Raw genomic sequence first — 24,930 nt, forward strand, 5'->3', positions numbered from 1 at the left:
GACGCGTAAGAAGTTGTGGATGTTGGTGAGCCAACCCTTTTGCTAGCTGGCTGTCGGGGAGAGGTCCCCAGATCCCTCTCGCACTGCACGTGACTAACCCCCTCCCTCTCCCTTCCCTTCTCCTCTCTCTCTCTCTGTCTCACTCTCTCCTTGGCAGCTCTGAAACAAAAAGCACATCATCGCTTCTTCTTCCATCAATCCAAAACTCAAATCTCTCTCTCTCTCTCTGTCTCTCATTTCTTGGTCTCTCTCACTTTCTTCTCTCTCTCTCTGCTTTTTGGTTTGTATCGTTAAGACGATTCCGCGCTATTAACGGCTGAATCAGATTCAAATGCTATTGGATGCCAATCCAGATTCAGACTGAATGCTCGGATCTGCTGCCGGTGAATTCGCCTTTCCTTTTATCTCGCTCATAACTTTCTTCCTGCTTTATTCGCGTTCTTGCAACGGAATTCAATCCGTTTGTGTTTGATTCATGTTTCCGATGGCGTTGCATTCTCAGTTCAGGCATTAGGCATTGTTTTGGCTCTGGCATTGGTGGTTTCGTACGGATTTGTTTAAGGAGTTTACTTATTTCATTTTTGTGATTTACTGTGAATGGAGTTGAGTCTGTGCGTGATGTAAGTAGGTTCTCTGTGTGATCTAATGTGCATTGGTATCGCGAAACTATTTGTTTTTGAAAATTTGAATTGGAATCGATGATTTGGCTGAACTGTTTTGCACTGTTAGGGTTGAAATTTGAATTGAACTGTGCTCGCATTCCTTTAGCGAGGTTATAGTGTTTTTTTTTTCATCCAGACTATTAGTGCTGTTGTGATTTTTCTTGGGGATTTATGAGAGCAATACTCTGTATTAGGAAGTTTCTGGCTGTCTTTTTGTTTTCTGCCTTTGCGGCATACTGTATTTTATTGACTTATTGTTATGTTTTTTTCTCTGTAGTACTTGTCAAAATTTGGAAATACATAAATAAACTAATACATGGAAATGATTTAAAACAAGACAAAATATTCCTGACCTCTCCCTTTGTTTGTTTAAAACAAATGTAGAAACCATAGAAAGGGACAAGAATAAATGGAAAAGTGAAAACAAAGTTTACTACGGAAGGAGAATAGACCTGTCATCGAGTTGAGATGATCAGTTTAGCTGGAACCTAATAGTACAGTTTGAAATAAACAATCTTGAAAGAAGCAAGAATCGGAGAGATTCTTTAGTATGCAAAATAGGGTAATTAGAAATACTTTTGCGATTTTATTTGGTTTTGTGCTTGGAGTTTTCCTTTGGATGTGCAATGAATGGTTACGGCAACCGATTGTGAAAGTGGCAATGGTATTAATGGCATGTCTTATGTATATGTCCTGATCTTTATTGACGAAGTGAAAGATTCTTTCTTGCTTCAGTGGGTCTGATCTTGATGATTGACCTTTATCATTCCGTATAAAGACGATTTTTAGTTAAATATAAGGTGATCGAGTTGCTATTTGCCTTGGCACTCTATAGGATTTTAGTATGAGCCAGTGAACAACAACACAACATCAAAAAGCTTCACCACGCTAGCTGAGGATATTATGAATTAGTAAACAGTAAGAATATTTAAAACTAGTTAATATTAGAATTTCAGTGTGGATGCAATAGCGTTTGGAGTTACATTTGTAAGTAATGAATATATGGGAGTGGGCATTTCTGTCGTCAGCACATTATACAGTTGTGAGTGGATGCTATTTGTCTTTCACAAGAATGGTTTGGTTATATGAATATTCTACAGTAGCACAGTATACTTTGTCCACATGTCCAATACTTAAGATTTAAGATATGCTTGCACTTTAATCTAGATATTTGATATTTCTTATGTGTCTTTGTCATTATCTGCTTCAATAATTTAGGGAATGTATAGTGGTGAATACTTTGTATTCATTTTAAATAACGGGAAAGTGCTGAATTGGAAATGGTCAGAAGATCTTAGTAAGTTAACTTCTAGTCTTGCATGATGTATTTTCTGTTTCCTTTGGAGAATGGATATAGGTTACATTATTACAGGTTCAATATATATGATGTTTATGGGTCTCACATCACATGACTGATGATTTGTTGGAATCGTTGTAACTTGCACAAATAGGCTTACTCTTGTATTTTGAATGATTTGGACTTGAGATAATCATTACTTCCTGGTGTCCTTAGCTCACCAGTGATAATATCAGTTCTGAAAGTTTAACTTCTACGGTTAATTTGGGAATCATCTAATTATTGTCATGGGATTCATGAGTGGTGGAGCTTGGTCAATGCTTACAATTTTTCTATATATTTTTTTTTTTGTGCGAAGATTTTTTTTTTTGGCTCATTGTTGTAATGCTTCAGTTTCATGTGTAATGATTTTGAAAATTCGTTTCTTTCTTTTATCAGATATTTTTTTTTAATATGCCATATCCTTGTTATTTGGTTCCTGCAGGTTACATGATCTCCTGCCTGAAGCAGTTGGGTCACTGAAATATTTATATCAATGATTCTATATAATCAGAACTACCTTTAGCCTGGATATCTCTCTTATGGGTTAATAATTGTGGCGAAATGGTTTTTCATTCCAAATATATAAGAACATGGAGGAGACACGAGAAGATGCAGGGCCGACAGAGCAAGGGCCATCTAATGTATCGTGGTGGCCTTCAGATTTTGTTGAAAATTTTGGATCTGTTTCTTTGGATTCTAATGATGAGGCACTAAATAATAAAGAATCTCCTGTACATGTTGTCAAAGATGTTTTGTCTTCTCAGAAAGCATCACAAACTCTCTGGCGCACTGGAATGCTTTCAGAACCCATACCAAATGGTTTTTACTCAGTTGTTCCGGTGAGGATTGATTTCTATGTTACCTTTTCAGGGCTGCAGATGTCTATTTTCTCATGCTAGAGTTGCTTTTTCTTTGTTGCATTGCATACTCCAAAAGCTGCATCCAAATTTTGATTTATTCCCTAAAGAGGGGGTAGCAATATTAGGAATTCTACATTGAGTAGAATAAACTACTTGATGTGGTATTTAAGCATTGAGACTCTCCCATCTAATGGACTAGTATTTTGGGTGGGAGACTCTTCTCGTGTTAAGTTCTAACAATTGCCTGCACTAGCTTCTTTCTGGTTTCTAATATCTTAAAATTTCTGGTCAAGGATCTCTCTTGAAAGCTTAACCTATTAGATGGAGTGCAGGTTTGAATATTGATTTTATATAACAATTTTTTTAATCCAAAACTGAATGAAGGTTTGTGTGTTGAGAGAGAGAGAGGTTTGTGTAGAAATGTGAATTTATTTTTCATACAAGTGCTCAGGCTATATAGATTGTAGGAATAGCATTAACAATCTTCTGCTGCTACTTGTTAAGGATTTTGTGTTGCATTATACAGATGTAGGTGGTGCTTGACGCAGGTTTTGTACTTAGTAGCGGAGCTGAAGTTACAATCTGCATATTATTGTTTAACTGAACATTTACCTGTGGTGCTTACAGAGAATCAATGGTGTCTCTTTAGCTGGTGTAAACTGCATAGTTGTTTTCTTATACTATCATTAATGACGAGCGGAAGTAGTTTGGAGCACCACATATTTAGTTTTGCATGAAAAGGGGAATTCAGTATAATCTGGAAGTTGACATTGGTGACAATAAATATACATTATTTTATTTCCAAGTGTTATTCTTTAAGTCTTCAGAACGTGTACCCAATTAGATGAAATTTCTTGCAGGGAGCTGATCCTGCTTAGCTGTACCAGATAATTTTTACTTAGTGATAGAGCTTTTACAACGTGTTTCAATAACTTCTACTCATTATGGATCATGACATTGTTGTTTGAGTTTGTTGATGGTACCCTGGTTATTGGTGTGTGACTAAAATGATTTTTCTCACTATTTTTGATAACATGCAGGAAACAAGACTAAAGGAACTTTTTGATAATATTCCTTCCTTGGACGAGCTTCATGCTTTGAGTGGAGAGGGTTTTAAGGCTGATGTCATTCTCGTGGATTCAGAGAAAGATAAAAAGTTATCCATGTTAAAGCAATTAATTGTGGCATTAGTTAAAGGATTAAACTCAAATCCGGCTGCCATAATTAAGAAGATAGCTGGATTGGTATGTATTTTGCCACATCTTGTCGCGTTACCCTTTTATTGTGCATAATAATATCCTAGCATGTTATTGTTGCTTTAATGTCATTATTGTAACTTGGGATTGATTTTTTTCCTTCTACATAAATGTGCTTTACAATTTTGATTCATATTGTTTCAAATAATGCATATGATTATATCCCCAAACAATTTAGAAAATAGAAATTTCCGCATCACATGGTATTAACTTTTCAAGAAACATATTTATTTTAAACTCAATTTGGCTGGGCTGTGTTAATTTTTTTCGGATATTAGTCATGACCGTTACAACTTTGTTTGGAAGAAATAATTTCACTAGAATTGTTATTTACAAGGCTGTTAATGGGTATTATAGGGATTAGATCAATTATGTGTGGAAGGCTTTTTTTTTTTTCTTTACTGTTATTTAGTTTATTTTTCTAAGCACCGTTAAAGATTTTTTATGCTTATTTTGACCTCTATTTCTAAGCAGGTTTCTGATTTTTATAAGCGTCCCAATATTGAAAGTCCAGCAAAAACTGTGCTAGATGAAACCACTCACATGTTAGAGAATCGAGGAGTCCAGATGCTGGGGCAAATAAAGCATGGTTCTTGCCGTCCTCGAGCTATCTTATTTAAAGTATTAGCTGATACTGTCGGTCTTGAAAGTAGGCTCGTAGTGGTAAGTTCTGTTGGTGGGCTCAATGGCTCTTATGTACACTGTCTGCACTTGATTGCCAGTTTACTCATGTCAAATATACACAAAATTTTACAATGCATTTAGTAGAAAAATTAATGATGGAAACTCAATGTTATATATTAGTTTTGCTACTCTGTTCTTGCCTAGTGGGATGAGGGTTTGGTTTGTTTTTGTTTTCATTTCGTTCTTTATTATATCCCATTTTATAAAGATATATCTTGTACTACCATTTTCTTTATCAGGGCTTGCCAAATGATGGAGTTACTGAATGTCAAGACTCGTACAAGCATATATCTCTGATAGTTGTATTAAATTCTGTGGAAATGCTGGTTGATCTTATGCGTTTTCCAGGCCAATTGTTACCACGATCAACCAAGGCAGTTTTTATGACTCACATTTCTGGTGCAGGAGAGAGTGATTCAGCAGAAAATGATTCTTGTGATTCACCATTAGAACCGAACAGCCCTTTATTTGGGGTTTCAGAGAGGTTAGGTCCTAACAAGCTTAAGAACTGTTATTATTGCTTGGGCTTGATTGCACTTTTGTCCTTTTAAATATGATTATGTTCCCCCTAATTTTAGTTGCAACAATATTACGCCGTAGTTATTAAAAATTGCTGCAATATTGTTGCAACACTTTTCCCCTTATGTAGTATTATCGCATTGTCATCTCGAAGTCAGTTAATTCGATAACTAAAAGGAGTATTCTCTTACTTGAATTTAGAGATGAGTAAAATCAATGGGTGTATGAAAATATGAGAAGACTAAAGCACAAGGAATAGCTACAGCCTATGACACTTGATCCTTAAATTAGGTACACCAAAAAAGCAGCTGTATAAAAGCTGTAGAACAAAATAATGATTAGCTATTTTAACACTTCCTCTCAAGTTAGAACATATAAATTGTATATACCAAACCTAGATCATATAAACTGAATTCTTGGCCCAACTTGGTTAGAATGTCTGCAAGCTGATAACTATAGCTAATAAATGTAGTACTAACCATCGATGTCTATGTGTTTGGTTTTCCGTTCGGGGTAACTTAATTTCTTGGAAGAGCAAGAAACAAAGTGTTGTGGCAAGATCTAATGCAGAAACAAAATATAGAGCTATGACCTCAAACCACTTGTGAACTTGTTTGACATAAATAATTACTTAAAGAGATGCAATTTGGAGATGTCACACAAATGACACTTTTATAAAGGAAAATTGGACTGCCCTTCATATTAGCTCTAATATTTTTTTTTTTCATGAAATGACCAAACACATTGAGATCGACTGTCATTTTATTCGAGAAAAGATTGTATTTGGAGACATTAAGACTGGGTTTGTTAAATCAAGTGGTCAATTAGCAGATATTTTTACTAAGTCTTTACATTGACCTAGAATTGATTATATTTGTAACAAGCTTGGTACATACGATTTAGATGCACCAGTTTGAAGGGGAGTGTTAGATATTGTTAAAATATCGTTAGTTACAATATCTTATGTTAATTACAATATTATGTGTATTTGGGCTTAACCCAAATTATCTTTTATTATTTTTCATTATAAATATATTACCTTGTGTGTATTTTCTACACTAGGGCTATTTATACCTAGGTTTCACTTTTTTTCACAGTTTCAATGAGATGTTTATTCTTCATCACTTCCATGCTATTTTGTTGTGATGTATAGGGACATGTGAGTTGTTGTAGAATACCCTATGAGGATAAAATAGAACGAAAGCTAATAGAGAAATATTCTTTAGCATTTTCATTTTAGAAGATTTTAATTATTTTTCCAATTTGGTTCTTAATCTCATTAAATATTCTTGGTACTCTTCATTAGAAAATTTGGTTTCTTCATTTAAACACATGGACTTTGTTTTGTTGAAAATTGTGCAAGAAATAACAACTTTCTTGGGCATTATGTGCATTGAGTGAGTGCGTCCACTCTGGCTACCACATCATTCTTGGTTGCTATGACCTCCTCTTGCATGGGGTGCTACCTTTGTTGGAGTTTCAATAACTTTAGTTGAATTTTCATCATTAACCAAATTATATATTTGAAGAAGTCTAGTGATTAAGTTGTCCATTGAAGGGGTCTTAGAACAACCAGAATTTGATCACTTGCATGATCAAAATCTGAATTTGAACTTCTCGAAATCAAGGCTATATATAATAAAGTATTTTGTTGATATCCTTTAAAGATTAGTTACAAGGAACCTCTTTAGTTCTTCTACTGCTGCCAAAACATTTGTTGTATGTGAGATCATATCATGGTTGGTCTCTTTGAGGGAGACTATTCCGAGTTGCTTCAAAGAGTCATTAGCAAAATGTCTTGGACCTTCTTCCAAAAAAACATGTCTTGAAGGATCTAAGTGTATCTAAGATGTCTTGTTCAACTGACTATCATATAACAACACATGGTAGGAACTCAAGCTTTTGCTGCATTTTCAACGGGAATAGCACAACCTTCCTTCTTTGAATGGTTATGGTATTCTTGACCAAGGAACCACAACTCCACTAAAGCGGACTGTGCAAGTACTTATTCTAGTTGAATTTGTAGTTGCAATTTAGGAGTACCAAAGAAAGGAAAGAAGGCACTTGTGGTGGCCATTACAAGTGTAGAGACCCGTTGGTATAGGGAGGACCGAGATGAAGATAAAAAAACTGTTGCTTATAAGTGTGATGTGATCCACACTTCAAGTTGGTTGAAACCAAGAACCAACGGCAAAGTTGTTCCAAAAGAAGTGGACAAGTCTAATGGTGTTGGTTTGGCGAGATTTCTGATAGATGACGAGTGGTGTGTGCGCACAATAGGTTGTTGACGCATGAGAGCGAGTGGTTGCGGTTCGGGCCACACAACTTCTTAAGTTGGGTTGCCCTCATTGAGGCGCACCATACACTAAGATTGCTGGTGGACAGCGGTCAAATAGGCAACTAAGAGGTCAAAGCAAGATTTTATTGCTCTGATACCAACCTGAATTTAGGCATGAGTAAAATCAATGAGTTTTTCTCTCAACGGATTTGTTTTGTTATATATGTGAAAAGATGAGAAGAGTACAAAACAAAGAATAGCTAGAGCCTACCAATCTTAATCCCTAGACAAGATGCATCCAAAAAGCAGCTTTATAAAAGCTGTACAACAAAATAATAATTAACCATTTTAACTGTCTTTAAGTTTTATGCCATGTTGGAAAAGGGAGAACTATCAACTAGGATGACATGTTGCAATTCAAAATATAGGGGACCAAATAGGATGACACGTTGCAATTAAAAATTGTCACAGCTGTCAACTTTTACTTTTTCCAAAATTATAAAGTTGATCTTGCGTTTTCAAATACAATTCTCGATATTGGGTCAATAATAAATGAATTGTGAGGTTATAGGCACAAAAACTTTGGAGCTTCATCTTTAATGTTTATATATTTTCTTCCAGTTACAAGGAGTAGCCAATTGATTGGTTTTTCTTTGTCTCCTCTTTCAGTGTTGAGAAGGAGGAAAGCCTCCAATTCCATAGAAAATTTGAACCATCTTCAAATGCATTGGGCCTTTCCTTGAGAAATGTGATGTTAAGATCAAATAGCAGTTTGAGGTAACACGTTCCATTCCTTTTCAACTGTTTTTCATGGTGGCTTTTTCCCATTGTTTTCATTTAGGATGCAGATGGTTCACTTTTTCCTTGCTCTGGATTTTGTTATATTTTAGTTTTTTGGTGTATACCTAGGGAATTTATTTTACTAGAACCTGTAATAATGCACACTACTATATACCAACTGTTTCTTGTTTGAACTGTCTTGTCAATTATCTCAGCTTGTCTCATAGTGAACCCAACGTTGGCACTACATTAGGTCGGCGTAGTCGGAGAAAGATCATTGCTGAACAGAGGACGGCTAGTTCAAGGTTATTCATTATTTGTTTTTGTATCGAAATGATGTGGGTATACATAAGCTTGGTTTAGGTTCAGAACATTAGGTTTAAAACACAAGATCTATATTATTAATGATAATTGTTTTACTTTGTTGATCATGGTGCTTAGAAACTTTTCTCTCTTTGATTAGGTTGATAATGCTGTTAAATTATCTTTGATGGCATTACAAGTGTTTTTTTTTGCTCTGGTTACTCCCTCTTCTCTTGGTCTGTCAGTATGAGAAGGTTTAGAGTCTTGATGGCTAGAGCCTGGAGTGTGATACTACAACGTATGGCTGTTGATATTGTTCTCAAGATAAAAAGGGAATGCGGAACTTATCCTGAACCATATCGGATAGGATAGACTGGTCGCTCTTTCCAAATTGGAATATCATATATATTTTCACAATAGTAATGGATGTGGTCCTTGTGAAATTCATCATTGCTCTATCATAGTTTTCATCTTTACCTTTATTTTGGAATTGACATTGGTTGGATTTTTACACTACACAATGATTTTTCAACGCTGTATAGGTAAATGTAGTTGACATTTAATTACAGATTACCCAGGGCACCCTTTGGCTGGTTTCAGACTGTAAAACTCAGTAGAAGTGTATTATGGTGGATAGGAAGAAGATTAAGAAAAGAATCATATAAGGAGAAATTGGTGATGATAAATTGCACATGGTTATTTGTGGTGAAACATTTTATTGTCATTAGTATTGGCAGTTTAGGGGTAGGGTCTTCATCGAGTATTTTTGACTTACAAAAGCTATGCATTTATGACTAAAGGCATTGATGGTTAAATGGTTTAGGTGTGGCACAGGATTATGTCTTTAATTATATGCATACACTAGCACTGCATGATGATGATTGGAGCAAACATACTCGTCAAAATGAAATTTCAATTTGCTGGTTGTTTTGTGGTGCAAAGTGTTTAAAAATAATGCCATGAAGACCTAAGTTCTGTGGAAAGTGGAAACCAATTTTATTTTCAAATTTAAAACAATCATAGGAGAATATCTTAATTATGTCATGGAGTATTGGATATGCTTTTCTTGCATATCATTTTGCTTTTTGTCTTTTATATTAGGATATTAGGATGCCCTTGTCATATGCCGACTCCTTTTGGTCTTGTATAACATGTCGGAAATAGACTTGTAGGGTTATTGTACTATCATTCAATGTTCAAATATTTGAACTTTGATTTGATTCTTGATTTATTGATGCCTAATTTTTCTAAAATTCAGCTTCTATAATCCACGTAATCTGTCATTTGTGTTAGTATATTATTAAGTTGTTCTTTGTGGTGTTTGTGCACATGCTTCCTTATTTCTCTGTACTTATTTTTTATTTCCTGCGTTCTTTCTTAAGATGCATCTATACATTGAAATTTTTGTGGATTTATCAGTAACTAATTTAAGGTCCGATACACCCTTACCTGGTTACTTTAGGGGAGATTTTTCATTAAAAAGTTTTCTTAGGACTTGTGACATTCTTTTAATGACATATTCTCATCCTTTGCGTTTGAAATATTTCTGGTTTTGCAGTCCAGAACATCCCTCATTTCGAGCACGTGGGCGATCCATGCTTAGTGGTGATAGGACAGCATTTAGAGATTTTACTGATGATCAGGCTACATCAAGGTTCTCATCATTTATATCTGCTTTTTCACTGTTATGTCTATGGCCCCTCTTGTTTTTGTAAGTATATTGTGTCATTAGTTATTACTAACTTTATTTATTTATTTGTTTAGGGTTTTCCTTACTTTAGTATGGTAATTATTTGCCTTTTTACTAGATTCCACATAGTATTGTTATGTTTGCAAAACTTTCAACGGGCATGCATTTTAATCTTTAATATCTTAGCATTCTGTCTGTCATTTAATGTTCCCGAAACCAAAATAAGAAAAAAAAAAGTTAATCACCTTAATTATCTAGTCTAGATGCAGGATTTGACTAGGGACTGTAGAAATGATCTGCCCTTCGCTCAATAATTTGTTGTGGTTTGTTGCTTTTGAAGTACTGTTTTCTAACATATCCATTGTTAGAGATATCTTGGATATCTTATCTTTTATCTTCTATTTATCAGTTATTATTTTTTTTTCCTATCATTGTTTATATTTTGGGCTTACTCCATATGTTCTTTATTATAAATACAGTACGTGTATTTTCTACACAAGGGAGATTCATCCTATACCTACTTTTTACCATGTTCAATACCCATCATAAAAATATATCTTTCCCCTACTTTTAGGTTTGTTGACTTGAATGTGATTAAGTAGGATGAGATTGTGTGGGCCAGCATTTACTTTCTCATTGCATGCAATAGTTATATGTGGAATAATGCAGAATGTTGATTATTTGTCCTTGTTCTTTTTAATCTCATGATTTCTTCTTATAGATATGGTTTATAAGAGAAGTTTGTCCATTTCTCAGATCTAGCTATAGGTCAGATGGCGCATCCTCCTCGTCAGAAGCCCGTAGGATAAGAAGAAGAAGCGTCAGCATTACACCTGAGATTGGAGATGATATCGTAAGGTTGATTGTTGTTCTAAGATGCTTCTGGGTTTATACTTGCTTCATTGTTTTCTTTTATCAGCAAAACACTTGCTTCATTGTGAAGGGTGTTTTTCTTGGCATGTTGTGTTATCTGTTTGAAATGTTTGACTGAAAAGCTGAAATTCCATTTTTTAGTATTTTTTGTTTCTTCTTTGTGATTCATTCCTTTTAGACATATGCATACTCGCATGTATTCTTGGATTTGTTAAAGAGGATAGCTTCCCTGGATCATTCTATTCACGGAACATATTTGTTTTTGTAGGTGTCTAGTTGATACACTTTTTTTATCTTAATTTTTTGTCAAAGGTTTTCCTTTCATTACCTTTTGCATTTGTGTTGGTGTAGAGAGTTTGATTTTTGTTTTTCTCTTTAGTTCTTTGGCTTTTCTGTTGTGCTAACAGACCATTAGTAGAATGTAGAAAATGGTGTTACCATGGCAACCAAACTGATCAAGTAAGGGTCCTTTTTATTTTATTTAAAATCTCATCAAGGATTACAGATGCCCAGTGCAGAGCTGGTAATTTGTATTTATTGAGGTTCACAAAACTAGGTCCAGTTGGGGCAAACATAACATACTTTGGCCTTTGAAGCTGGAAGTGATTTATTTGTGGATCAAAGATAATATCTTTTGCTACTGGATGTTGTTCTCTTGATTTGTGGCTTCGTTAGTTCGTTTTTCTGTACTTGATATTACTCAATTCCAGGTAAATGAAGTGTGTGATTTATCTTTAAAAGGATTAAGCTATATGAGAAAAGATCTTTATTGAATTGAATAACCTGAGACAGCACGTTAGGATATACATGGAGAACTTTATCCCTAAAGTAATGATTGCAAAAGATCTCTATATTTGTGATGGTTCCAGTATCTTGTAATTTGACAAAATATTTTCTCCTAACTCAACACTCCCTCAAGTTGGTGAATGAATATTTATCATTACTGGCTTCCTAGTGAAATCATGAAATCGTTATGTGGGAAACCCTTTGTAAAAGGATTTGTTAACTGATGCCTATACGGGGACATAAGAAGTAGTGAGAAGGCCACTAACTAGTTTTTCTTTAATGAATTGTTGATCCATTTCTACATGTTTGGTCCTACCATGCTAGTTTTATCATCACAACATAGAGAATAGGCACTTAACATTTCACTTTAAGATCATTCAAAATCATTCTCAACCATAACGATTCACACAATGTGCCATAGTTCAAAATTTAGCTTCTACTCTAGACCTTGCAACAACATTTTTATTTTCACTTCTCCAAATAACAAAGTTTTCACCTAAGAACACGCAATATCTTGAGGTGAACCTCCTATATGTAACAAAGCCTACACAATTTGCATCAATATACACTTCCATAATTAATTTTTCATTCTTTTTGCATAGTAATCCCCTTCCTAGTCTTGTCTTTGAATATTGAAGGACTTTCTGTATAGCTTGAAAATGCCACTACCTCGGATCATGCATGAATTGACGGACTATATTCACAACACAAGCTATGTCAAGTCTAGTGTGGGCTAAGTAAATGAGCTTCCCCAAAAGTCTCTGATATCGGTCCTTATTCATCGTAGAACTACCTCCATCACTCTCAATTATATGGTTTTGTTTTATGGGAACTTCAATGGTCTAGCAATTAATCTTAACCTGTTTCTTTGAGAATATCAAGAACATACTTTCTTTGGGAAATAAAATCCATTTCTTCAGATAAGCAACTTTTGTCCAACGAAGTACTTTAATTTTCTTAGATCCTTCATCTTGATCTGAGCAACAAGCTTTTTTTTCAACTTATGTTCATCATCGCCTGCAGAAATCATATCATCCACATGTAGACCAGAAGTAGAATAAGTTTCTGTTCTATGGAATGCTTGATGAACAAGTGATAATATTGTTCACTTGTATAGGGTATTGTAACCTTGACTCTATTGATACCCATGGATATCACAAGCTAAGTGAGTTTACCAAACCAAAGAAATGGTGACGGCATGAGTTCATACAAGGTTTTTCTCAACTTGCACACTTTATTCCTTTTTTAATAGACCTAAAATCATGAGGAATCTTCATGTAGACTTCTTTCTCCCGATGTTCATGCAAGAAAGCAGTTCTGACATCAAATTGTTCCAACTCCCTACCAAAAAGCTACCAATGAGAGAATGATTTTGACAGTATTCATCTTTGTCATAGGAGTGATTGTTTCCTTATAATCGACACCATAAATCTGAGCATACCCTTTAGTTACTAACCTCGCTTTGTAATAATCCAATGTGCCATCATATCCATACTATGTTTGGTTCTTTCCTAATATACTCATCTCTTCACTCATGGCTTGAACCCAATTGTTATCCTTCAATGCCTCTTGAATTGATGTAGGGATTATTGCATCAATTGCAGAGAGGAAACTGTGGTGTTGTCTTGCATAAAAAGGTGTTTAGTGGACACAAAAATGAGAAATAGGATTGGTACTCGACTATGCTCCTTTTTTCAGATCATTATTAGGAAGGTCAACATTGTTAGGTTCATAACAATTATCTAAGGTATTTGCTAAAGGTTCTCGTGTGTTAGAAGAATGAACACATACCCCTTGCTGAGATAATTGGAACTAGTTCATGGATCAATTTGGGTTGCTTCTATCTTTGATATTGTATACGGAAGGAACCATTTGAATGTCTAATTTTGAGAGTTGATCTAGATTTAGGAATGAAGTTACCTTTGTTAGGAGTAGCTTTAGAAGCATCCATGAGAGATGTGCTAGGAGTGTCTAGTAGTATCAAGATGATATGGTTTCTGTAGCAAAGGGACAAAGGATGACTAAAGAGACTGAAAAAACTCAGCTTCTATAGAGTCCTCCCCCTGAATCGGAGACACACATAAAAAGATTCAATTATTGAAAAATGACATTCATTGAGGTAAAAAAAACTTTTGACTTAGAGATGGTAACTAAGATGTCTTTTTATCAAAGGCATAATCAATAAACATACATATAACAACTCTAGGATCTAACTTCCCATGAAGTTGACTGTGAACATGGACAAACACAACACATCCAAAAACATGACTTTGAAGGCTATAGGGTAATTGGTTGATAAGATAAGCAACAATGAGGACAAGCTGATAAGGTTCAACTTATGTTTTAGCTTAAATTAGAACTTGTTTTGGATTTTGATTCGATTTGTATCACAAACAACAATGAATAAAGAAAATCAAGGAAGCTTACCACTAAATACAAATTTAGTCCAAGAGGATTATTTAAGTGTGAACGTTTCAAGAGATAAACAAAGATTGAATCAACAACACAAAACATTATAGAAGACAAATAGCTGGCAAAAATGAATAGAGATATAAACTAGACAACTACACGAAACAAATAAACTAGATAAAGAAAAGAATGGAAACCTATTGGAGTGGAACGAGAGTTCTACTAGAAGATGGAGGAAACTTTATCTTCTTGATAAGCTCCATGAAGTTTCGTCACTTGACTCCTAAGAGTTCAAGGTAAGACTCCAAGTTGATGATCACTCTCGCAAGAGTTTTCTCTCAATTATCAATTCTCATAAATTCCAAAGTAAAGGTTCAATTAGAAGTGATGGCTATTTTTATAGCCAAGCCAACGCAAAATGCCTACTTAAATACAATGCCTAATGCTTAATGAATGAAATGCAAATGTGGCTTCTAAAGCACACATGCGGTGGTTGAAAGTGTCAAATACAAGTAGAATTCAAAATTCAAATTTCAAATTTAAAAAAATAAAATCAAAGAATATCTATAATTGGTTGGATTTGGAGGGTGTGTGAACCATGTCTTGGTCATTATTTTCATGCCTATTGTGCAATTGCTTCTCGTGCTTTTTGTTGATTCCTTGGTTGGTTGAAGTTCACTCAAGACAATTTGCTTCTCGTCATTTTACTTCAAAAAATTTCAAATTCTCCAAATAAATGAATTACTCTATTAAATTGTCTCATCCAAACACAACATTAGGCAATGGATCCAAAGTTACTTTTCAAGAAGTTGGTCGAATTTGTCTTTCTTTGTCATTGAACCTAAAACATGCTTTTTTTGTCCCTAATTAACCTTTTAGTCTAATTTCCTTAAATCAATTTATTAAATCTTTAAATTGTTCTATAACCTTTGGTGCAAATTCTTTTGTTATACAAGAGCACAATAGAGGTCCTTATTGGTGAAGGACATGAATATAAGGGACTCCACTATCTAAGCACCAAACCGTCAATGTCTTGTTTAGCATCCCCATCTCCCAAGCTTTTGCATGTCCGCCTGGGTCATCCACATTTACAAAAACTAAAAAGTATGATTCCTAAATTTAGCAAATTCCAATTGTGTTTTCTCTATAATTCATTTTGATATTTGGGGTTCAAGTCGAGTCTTATCTTTTTGGTTTCATTATTTTTTCACTTTTGTCAGTGAAAAGTATGAAAAGTACTATTGTACGAATTTACTTAGTGAAAGATGGATCCAAACTTTTGAATATATTCGTGTCATTCTTTAATGAAATCAAGAACCAATTTGGCCAAGTGATAAATATTTTAATGAGTGACAATGGAAAATAATACTTTTCTCCTAGTTTTTCCACTCTTTTAAAATACATGGCATTTTACACTAGTCTACATGTCTTCATATACCTTAGCAAAGTGAAAAAATATACACTTAGTTGAAACTGCTTGTTAGAAGTGGGCTTTAAGCCTAACTCAACCCCACAAAACTGGTTTGTAAGGTGAGGTTTGCACCTCACTTATATACTATGAAATTGCCTTATCTCTAGTCGATGTAGGACTTCCAACACTGCTCGTGCCTTGTTGCTTGGTGCCAATGTTGTTGTCCATCAATGGGGTGATGCCATTCTTATTGTATGTTATTTTGTAAATAGAATGCCCTCTTCTTTGGACAATGAAGTTCCTTATTCTATTGTGTCTCCAAATGAACATCGGTTTCACATTTCTCCCCAAGTCTTAGGTTGTGTGTTTTGTACATCATGTGACTCCAGTTTTGGATAGGCTTTCAGCCCAAGCTATCAAATGTGTCTTTTTAGGATATTTCGTCTTGAAAAAGGGTATCTCGATCTTATTCACCTAACACTAAAAGATATATTACATGTTTGCAAGTGTCACCTTTTTTGAAGAAACTCCTTTCTATTTCTTCACACAAGATCTTCTTGTCCAATAGGTCTTGCCTATGTGTTTAGTTGAGCCATTTGTGTATCATACTCCTAACACTATTCCAATGTCCTAATAATTCAAATTCTTCTCACTAGCCCAATTCAATAGGACCATCTCCTCCTCCTCCTCTTATCACCCCACTTGGAAAATGTGTTTTTTTAATTGTGTATGTTGATGACATAGTTATTACAAGAAATGATGCTACTAGAAGCTCACAACTAAAGGAACACTTAATTAATTCTTTTTAGACCAAAAATCTTAAGTCTCAAATGTTTATGGGCATTGAAGTGACTCAATCAAATGAAGGCAATGTACTTTCTCAAAGCAAATATGCTTTAGATCTCTTGGAAGATACATGAATGACTGACTACAGAACAATAAAGATAGCCCTTTGGATCCTAATAAAAAATTAATGGCAAATCAAGGTGAACTTCTCTCCGACGAGAGATATAGAAGATTGTTGGGAAACTTGTTTATCTCACTATTCATACCTAATCCATCTTCTGCAATGGGTGTTGTTAGTCATTTTTTGCAAAATCCTTGTATTAATCATTGGATTGCTATCATCCAAATCTTAAGATACTTAAAAGTGGCTCAAGGTAAGGTTTGTTGTACAAAGATAAAGAGAATATCCAAATTTTTTGAGCAGGATCTCCTATGGATAGACACTCCATCATAAGGTAGTGTGTTCTCATTGGAGGAAGCATTATTTCTTGGAAAATTAACAAACAAAATATGGTTGCCCAATCTAGTGTTGAGGCTGAATGGGCAATGATGCCATCTCTCTCTGGAGAACTTGTATGGGTGAAACAATTTCTTCAAGAATTAAAATTCTGTGAAATCCAACAAATAAAGATGTGTTGCTATAATCAATTTGCTTTCTATATTGCTTCCAATCTAGTGTTTCATGGAAAGACTAAACACATAGAACTTGACTGTTATATTATTTAAGAATATTGTTGTCCAAGGAAATTTGTATGGAGTTTGTCGGATCCAATAATCAACTTGCACATGTCTTACCAAAATACTTAAGGGAACCTTGGATTGAATTTACTTGTTCCAAGCTTGGTTCATACAATTTGTATGCTCTAGCTTGAAGGGGAGTGTTAGAATATTTTTTGTATACAAGGAGTTGTTAGAATAGATATTTAATGTAGGTAGTTAGGAGTTGTATTGGAAAACTACTATATGCCATACCTATGAGCTGTTGGCGTTAATTACCTAGATATTCTTAATGTAATTTTCTTCTATAAATAACAAAGATCAGCTAAGAGATAATCATTCTATTATTTATTTTTCTCATATTTTCAGTCTTAAGTGCAACATCAAAGGAATTTCATCCTTCCAATTTCATCTTTGATCCATCGCCAATCAACGCTTGCAACACAGACTATTACACAATTAACAAGGATTATAGTATCAATGTATTATCTTGAATTTTGAATGCAACAATAGTCGTTTTATCATTCTTACATAGGAGTCTCTAGTCACAAGAGAAGAACATAACATACCCACAATTTCTAGCTTAAATCAAATAGTGGAAAGTGTTCAAAGTTTTTGTGGGAAAGATTAAACCTTTGTATTCTTCATTCTGTGAAGTCACTTACGGAGCTTTAAACTATTCTTTCGTTGGGGTTTTCTTCAATACATTGTTTTGAGGTCTTCATTTTAGAGGAAGATTTAGATGGAATAACCAAAAATGGTTTGTATGTTGTAATCAAATTTTGATTTGTGTAACCTGTTAAGAAGTTGTCTTAAAGGAAAATTGGATGTAGCATATCTGTTTGAGTAAACCAATATAAAATTGCTTTGTTACTTGTTTTCGTTTGTTAGACAATCGAGTCTATCCTCTGTGAGAAAGAGTTAGGACTATATTCAACCCCACTTTCTAGAGCCAATTGTTCCTACACATGACAGTTCTTTTAGTAGAGGCCTCATTTATCATGACCATTTGACAAGTCTCCTCATCCCTGACAATGTAGAAGACTTAAAAAAATTTGTGCCCTAATAAATTCATACTCAGGATTCAATCCCCTTAAGAACTTAAATATTCAATATTGTTCAACAAAATGGGCAAGAATGACATTCTTGCTATTTTCAAGCCTCAAATTTTGATACTAATCCAATTCAATTACATAACCTTTAGTATCTTAGAGTACCACATTTGTAATGATTACACTATCTTCTTGTAACCCAGCAAGATATTTTCTTCTAACTCAACAATTATCACATATTTAAACTTACTCTGTCAGATGTTGAGCCCTGTACGGGTGGACCTTACAACTGTGGCAGTTTCTTTATGCTGGGAGCTTTTTGCCCTTGGGCTGCCCTTTTTTGGTAGTGTTTGGTATTTAAAAGGAGAATCTAGGTAAAAACAAAGTTGTAAAAATAGAGCTTCTAATGAAGCTAATTGGTGAGACTTCTACTTTCAAGGCTGGACCAAACACTAACTCTGTTAGATATGCTCTTTTTGCCGTAGTATGGTGGATTCAACTTGAATGTAATGCAAATATTTTAGTTGCAGATGCCTAGTTCCTCTTATGGAACCAACTTTGTTCTAGTACATTGGAGGTGTGCGGACTCAAACAGGTCACAGGGGAGGGAGATAGCGGAGGTTGAATCTTTGTCATTACATATGAGCAAACCAGTGCTAATTTAGCTAAAAGCTTATCAAAAATGGTTTTCTTAGTGAAAGGGGTGCTGGATTAGCTTTTTGATTTATTTTTCTTAATTTGTTCTTTCCTTATCCCTCCCCTGTTTTAAGAGGGTTCCTTACCCTCTGAGCCATGTATATCTCTGCATTCTTTATAGATGTTGTATGATACCACGTTAGAAGTGGAGTTTAAGCCTAACTCAATCTCACAAAACCGGCTTGTAAGGTGAGGTTTGCACTCTACTTATGTATTATGAAATGGCCTTCTATCTATAGTCGATGTGGGACTTCAAACATAACATGTAAAAGCATTAAATTTGAATTGCTTGATCAATTAATCTTTGCTTTTATTCTAACTTAAAAGTTGATTAATCTGTTTCCTGCTTCAGGCTAAATAACTAAACCAAATAATGCATGATTGTGATATGTACATGTGTTGAGTACAATTCATGATCCTTCTTTCCCAATATCCAAACTTCTTAGTTATTTGATATTTTATATGTTTAATGTTTTGTAAGGGTGTTGGTAAGAAAGTAGTTTGAAATACTGTGATAACCCAGGTTCGATTCAATGTAGGGCTGTACGGGCTATGAATGAAACTCTGAAGCAAAATCGTCTCTTGAGAGAACGAGGAGATGATAACTCTACGAACAATAACAGTAGTGATGCAAATCTTCAGAAAAATGTATGTCTGCATTATTTTGGTAACTGGAATATGCTATTATTTAAACCTTCTGTTCTGTCTCTCTGCCTGTCCATTATTCAGCATCTCATCAAACAACTGTTTGCATCATGCTTCTAAACCTTCTCTAGTCAATTGTTTTCGTAGTCATGATATTTCCATCATTTTGTTGACTGATTTCCATCTATCTTCTGATTTGTTTTCTCAAATCGTGTTATGTTATTCAAATTACTTTAGTGTTGTCTTGTCTGGGAAATCTCATCTTGAGAAATTATCTTCTCTGTGCTAACATTTCTATTTGGTTCTGCCTTATCTTATTTGTTAATTCTAATATTTGTTTGTCAATTTTGATTTATTGATTCTGGTTCGTAGCCAAAAATATTTTACTTGCAAGGCCATTTGTTAGGCAAGATCATGTGAGGTATCCCAAAATGGTGCAGTGTTGCAGTAAAACAGTTTATGTAGTATGTGTAAGACATGAAAATTTACCAGACATTCATGCTATAATAAAACCAGTAAGGTCTTGATGATGGATGAAAAGGGGTCCATGATCTCTAGAATGAGGCTTCTTAAGGGTCAAAACCGTGCCTGCATTTGTGGTTTGGACAGTACTTGCCACTGCCAGATAGATTTGGGTCTGAATTCTGACCGCTTCTATGGGCAAATTTAATGTATTTGTGGACCTGGTTATTATTAATATCTATCGTGAAAATTAAGATCCGGTATAAATAGAATAGAAAAAATATGTGAAACAGTAAGAATTTAAATCCTAGAGTTCGATTACATCACACATCACAAGAGCTAGTTATGCTGTCATAATTAGTATTTCTTTTTGTGAAAAGAATTTATTTCAAATTTACAAATATTTAGATGGCCCTGTAATTTATTCCACAAGATTTATGATAGTCCTTTTTCTATAAGAATTGGAAATCTCTATGTACTTCTACAAAATCTATAAAGGGAAGAGATTAAACTCAATACACCTAAATAACAAAACAAGATCCATATAGAACACTTGACCAGGAAATAGAACCACAACCAAAACTGGACTATGACTAAAAATATGAAGTGAAATCAAAACTTGTGTACATAATTCATAGTGCTGATATTGAGACAATTTCATGTTAAAAATATGCTTTGTGAGTTTGCATATGGTTTCCAACCTCGCATGTTAAAAATTTATGGTTGTATGGAAGTTAGTGTCTCTTGAATTATGTATATACTTTTCTATTCATGGTTTGAGTTTCACCATGTATTGGTTTGGTGCAAAAAAAATTGGATTTGCTTTTTAGGAGAGGGAGACAGGGGTTTGCTTATTCAGTTAAGTTTAACATATGCCATGCTCTACATCTGATTCTTATTCTGCTGACAGGTGTCAAATTTTCATCTTGATGGTCATGATGCACTATATTCTCTTCAGCATGACCATGGAAACTCACAAAAAGCAATGTCATTACCATCTTCACCTCATGATTATAGAGGTCATTCTTCAGAGAGAAGTGGACCGTCGAGACAAGGAGTGAATGATGAAATGGAGTCAACTTGGAATAAAGTACTGGAATCTCCAATGTTCAATAATAAACCTCTGTTACCGTATGAAAAATGGAATATTGACTTCTCTGAATTGACTGTTGGAACTCGGGTAGGGATTGGTAAGTGTTACTTCTCAGTTAATATCACATGATTTGTGATCTGCCGTCTAAATGATTTGAAAACATTCATATGGGCACGTTAAAGAAAGTCGTGATTTAATTGCAAGCATGGTTTTTAGTCAATCTGTCGTGCTAAATCACAGACCAACTTTTTATGGGCTGGATTTCTACATTTCTGTGTTGGGTTTTGGTAGATTTAATCAGACCTGTCCGTTATGTTCTGTGTTGGATTTGTGAAAGATCTGATCCAAATCTCTTACAGCCAATGGTAAAAAAGTTGGTTGCCTTAAAAAAAACTTCAGTACTAAATATTTTTCTCCCACATAAATCAAAGGATGACTTTTTCTTTTCTTCATTTATTAAATTTCAGTTTCATCAATTTCAAAGATTGGGTTTTGTCTTAGGAATAGGATTCCTAGGAAATTTTATTAAATATGTGTGGTTATTATTCAATTTTCCTTGGAATTATATGTATACAAGTCAGTTACCGTGGGAAAGATTAGTAAGCTTATTGTCATTAGCACAGAAGGTTTTATTCCCACTTGTGAAGATGGGAGAAGTTTTGTTTCTCACTTATCCACAAATTAGCATTTTCAAGAATATTTTATACAAAGGAAATATTTTCATTATATTTACTATGTATGGGAAACTTTAATTCCCAACTCACTTTCTTAGGAATTTCTTAACATTCCTGAAACCAAATGTCACCTTAAAGGTTAAATTGTAAAAGGAAAGAAGTAAAGAAGAAGAAAATGAAGTGCTGTTAGGTTTCAATGAAAGTAGTAGTGTCATTAATCTAAACAAGTTTCTCTCCTTAAGCTGTTTTTCTTTTGGCTTCTGCTATTTCTGGATAATACAACTTTGGTGTTTGTTTTCCTTTTGTTTTACATGTTCGGTGTGTTATTTCTTGAGAACTACTAGAAGCGCTTGGATTCCATTTCTGCTGTTGATTTTCCCCTTGTTTCTTTGTGACTGGGAAGTTTACAAAACTAGTGTAACTAGGAGAGTATTGGTTAAGAATGATAGCTTCAGACATTTGATTGTCTTGGGCTACACAACCTTAGCTTGAAACATTTGATTTGAAGTTTGAGTAGGTACAAGAGGGAAATATCTCAAGTTGATTGGCTTTATTAGAAATGAGTTGTTTTGTTTACTTGGAGCATATTCATGTTATGCAATTTTGAGTGGAAGTGTGCTACTCAACTTGAAAAATAAAATTGTCTTTTTGACATGCTAAATTACTATTTCGAGGGAGTTCTTGACTAAAGAAGTAGTTGCTTGAGCATTGCTGTATTGTTCTTTTTCAGGTTTCTTTGGAGAGGTTTTCCGTGGCATATGGAATGGCACAGATGTTGCAATCAAGGTTTTTCTAGAGCAAGATTTAACTGCTGAAAATATGGAAGATTTTTGCAATGAGATATCTATTCTGAGGTATCTTGCCTCTTAGAAACTGTTTTTCAGCATTGTTTTCTGTTATATCTATACATTTTCTGACTCTTTTCTTACTGAATTGGTGTTTATTTTCCTCCAGCCGACTTCGACATCCTAATGGTATTCTCCAACATCCTTACTGTTTACTTTTTTTCTATAGTTGTGACTTTTTGCGTTGTACTTGAACATTTTGTTGTCTTGATACCGTAATCAATGGAATTAAATCTGAACGGTTATCTTTATTATATCAACTGATATTTATAATTATTTTAATTAAATATTCCTTACTCAAAAAGAATGAAAATAATATTGTGCACACTTGGTTATAAGAAATCTCATGTAGCTTTTTTCCCTTGAAATCAGCTGTTATTTATTTAGTAATGAAATTATATGCAGTTATATTGTTTCTCGGTGCATGCACAAAGCCTCCACGGTTGTCAATGGTTACAGAATATATGGAATTGGGATCGTTGTATTACTTGATACATTTAAGTGGTCAAAAGAAAAAGCTTAATTGGCGGAGAAGACTAAGGATGTTACGTGACATATGCAAGTAAGTTTATGGTTATTCTGTTTATACTTTTCAGAATCTTATTTGCTTCATTGGCATTGATGTTATAAACAGGTGTTGCACATTAATTACTACATTGTTGTCTTTGAATACATCATAAAATTTCCCTGCCAATTTACTTTCTTCACCTTGAGAAATAACTGTCATTTTTTTGTTAATTGTGGAGCATAATTAGTTTTTTTGTGGATTTGTCACTATTTAATTATGAATTATTATTATATTTAATTTTATAATTTAATACGTTTAAATAAAAAACTGTTTTCTCCACCTGTTTGATAATGATTTAAAATATGAACTATGAATACCTTGGTTGACTATTCTGTTCAGTCTGGAGTTTTATGAACATTGGTAAAAACGTACCCCATTTCTGGAAAGATTACATCTGGTCTATCAATATTGACGAGAATAACTTGCTTGTGTAGGGGTTTGATGTGCATACATCGAATGAAGATTGTTCACCGTGATCTGAAAAGCGCAAATTGTCTGGTGAATAAGCATTGGACTGTGAAAATATGTGATTTTGGGCTTTCAAGATTAATGGCAGAGTCTCCTATGAGAGATTCTTCCTCGGCTGGAACTCCAGAATGGATGGCTCCTGAGCTCATTCGAAACGAACCATTCACAGAAAAATGTGATATCTTTAGCCTTGGGGTGATCATGTGGGAACTCTGCACCTTGAGCAGACCATGGGAAGGAATACCACCTGAGAGGGTATATAATATTCAACACATTATCTGTTCAAGTTGCGTGATAGTTTCAATTTTTCTGTCACGCGCTTCATTAAAAAAATTCCTATTTTCTCTGCTGGACTAGGTGGTCTACTCCGTTGCACATGAGGCTTCCAGATTGGAAATACCAGAAGGCCCTCTAGGAAGGCTTATTTCAGGTCCCTGCAACTTTTCTTTATTACGTGTTGATGGCAGAATTCAGAATCGTCTGCTTTAACTAATTTTTACGCGTTTTATTTTTTTGTCTGCAGATTGTTGGGCAGAATCCCATGAGCGGCCAAGTTGTGAGGAGATTCTTTCTCGTTTAGTGGACATCGAGTACTCCTTGTGCTGAAGCAATATCTTTTGTACATAGAAAACTTTGGGTAGAGTTTTTACATTGTATTATCGGCTGATGTTGTGGACTATTTGTGAATTTTGTTCGTTTTCGCAGAACGTGCGAAGTATGAATCCATATTTTATCCCTGTGCTGCAACTGCATCTCATTCTGGGCCAATGAGAAAGATGAGATCAATCCATCTCTCCTATTTTATTTGCAATGAAATTCAAAACAACAGTGTCTGGTGAAGAATAGTGATTCCCGATCTCAATTGGATAATAATCTTGCAGTTTTATGAAGTTTATTTAAATATTTAGATTAAGTTGGTTCCATGTAAAATATCATAATAGAAATAAATTGTCTTTTTTAAATTTTAAATTTATATTTATTGTCTATTTTTTTTTTCTGATTTTTAATCTTAAATAAATCAGGGTAATACTATTTTTATTCTTTAAGGTAATCATGTAATATATTTTTAAGTTT

At 34.3% G+C, this 24,930-nt stretch overlaps 1 protein-coding gene across 8 annotated transcripts; it reads left to right on the plus strand.

The window, feature by feature from the left end:
- On the plus strand, positions 1–24,699 carry LOC114184960 (serine/threonine-protein kinase EDR1-like). Of its 8 annotated transcripts, none has more exons than XM_028072389.2 (17): positions 1–383; positions 2,444–2,840; positions 3,902–4,105; positions 4,592–4,780; positions 5,041–5,285; positions 8,268–8,375; positions 8,594–8,683; positions 10,240–10,392; positions 11,128–11,229; positions 19,641–19,749; positions 21,167–21,398; positions 22,706–22,829; positions 22,930–22,949; positions 23,226–23,382; positions 23,823–24,111; positions 24,214–24,286; positions 24,380–24,699. In XM_028072389.2, exons 2-17 carry the CDS (start codon positions 2,592–2,594, stop codon positions 24,460–24,462), a joined length of 2,427 nt encoding a protein of 808 aa, XP_027928190.1. In that variant the 5' UTR covers positions 1–383; positions 2,444–2,591; the 3' UTR covers positions 24,463–24,699. The 8 variants fall into 8 exon arrangements, with proteins under 8 accessions (XP_027928190.1, XP_027928192.1, XP_027928189.1 ...); XM_028072388.2 differs by having other exon boundaries at positions 3–383; positions 21,119–21,398; XM_028072392.2 differs by having other exon boundaries at positions 3–383; positions 10,240–10,335.
- The last annotated feature ends 231 nt before the right edge of the window (positions 24,700–24,930 follow it).

The sequence above is a fragment of the Vigna unguiculata genome, chromosome 5 (genome assembly GCF_037176805.1).
Source record: "Vigna unguiculata cultivar grain cowpea cultivar isolate G323 ecotype 2 chromosome 5, ASM3717680v1, whole genome shotgun sequence".
Lineage (NCBI taxonomy): Eukaryota > Viridiplantae > Streptophyta > Magnoliopsida > Fabales > Fabaceae > Vigna > Vigna unguiculata.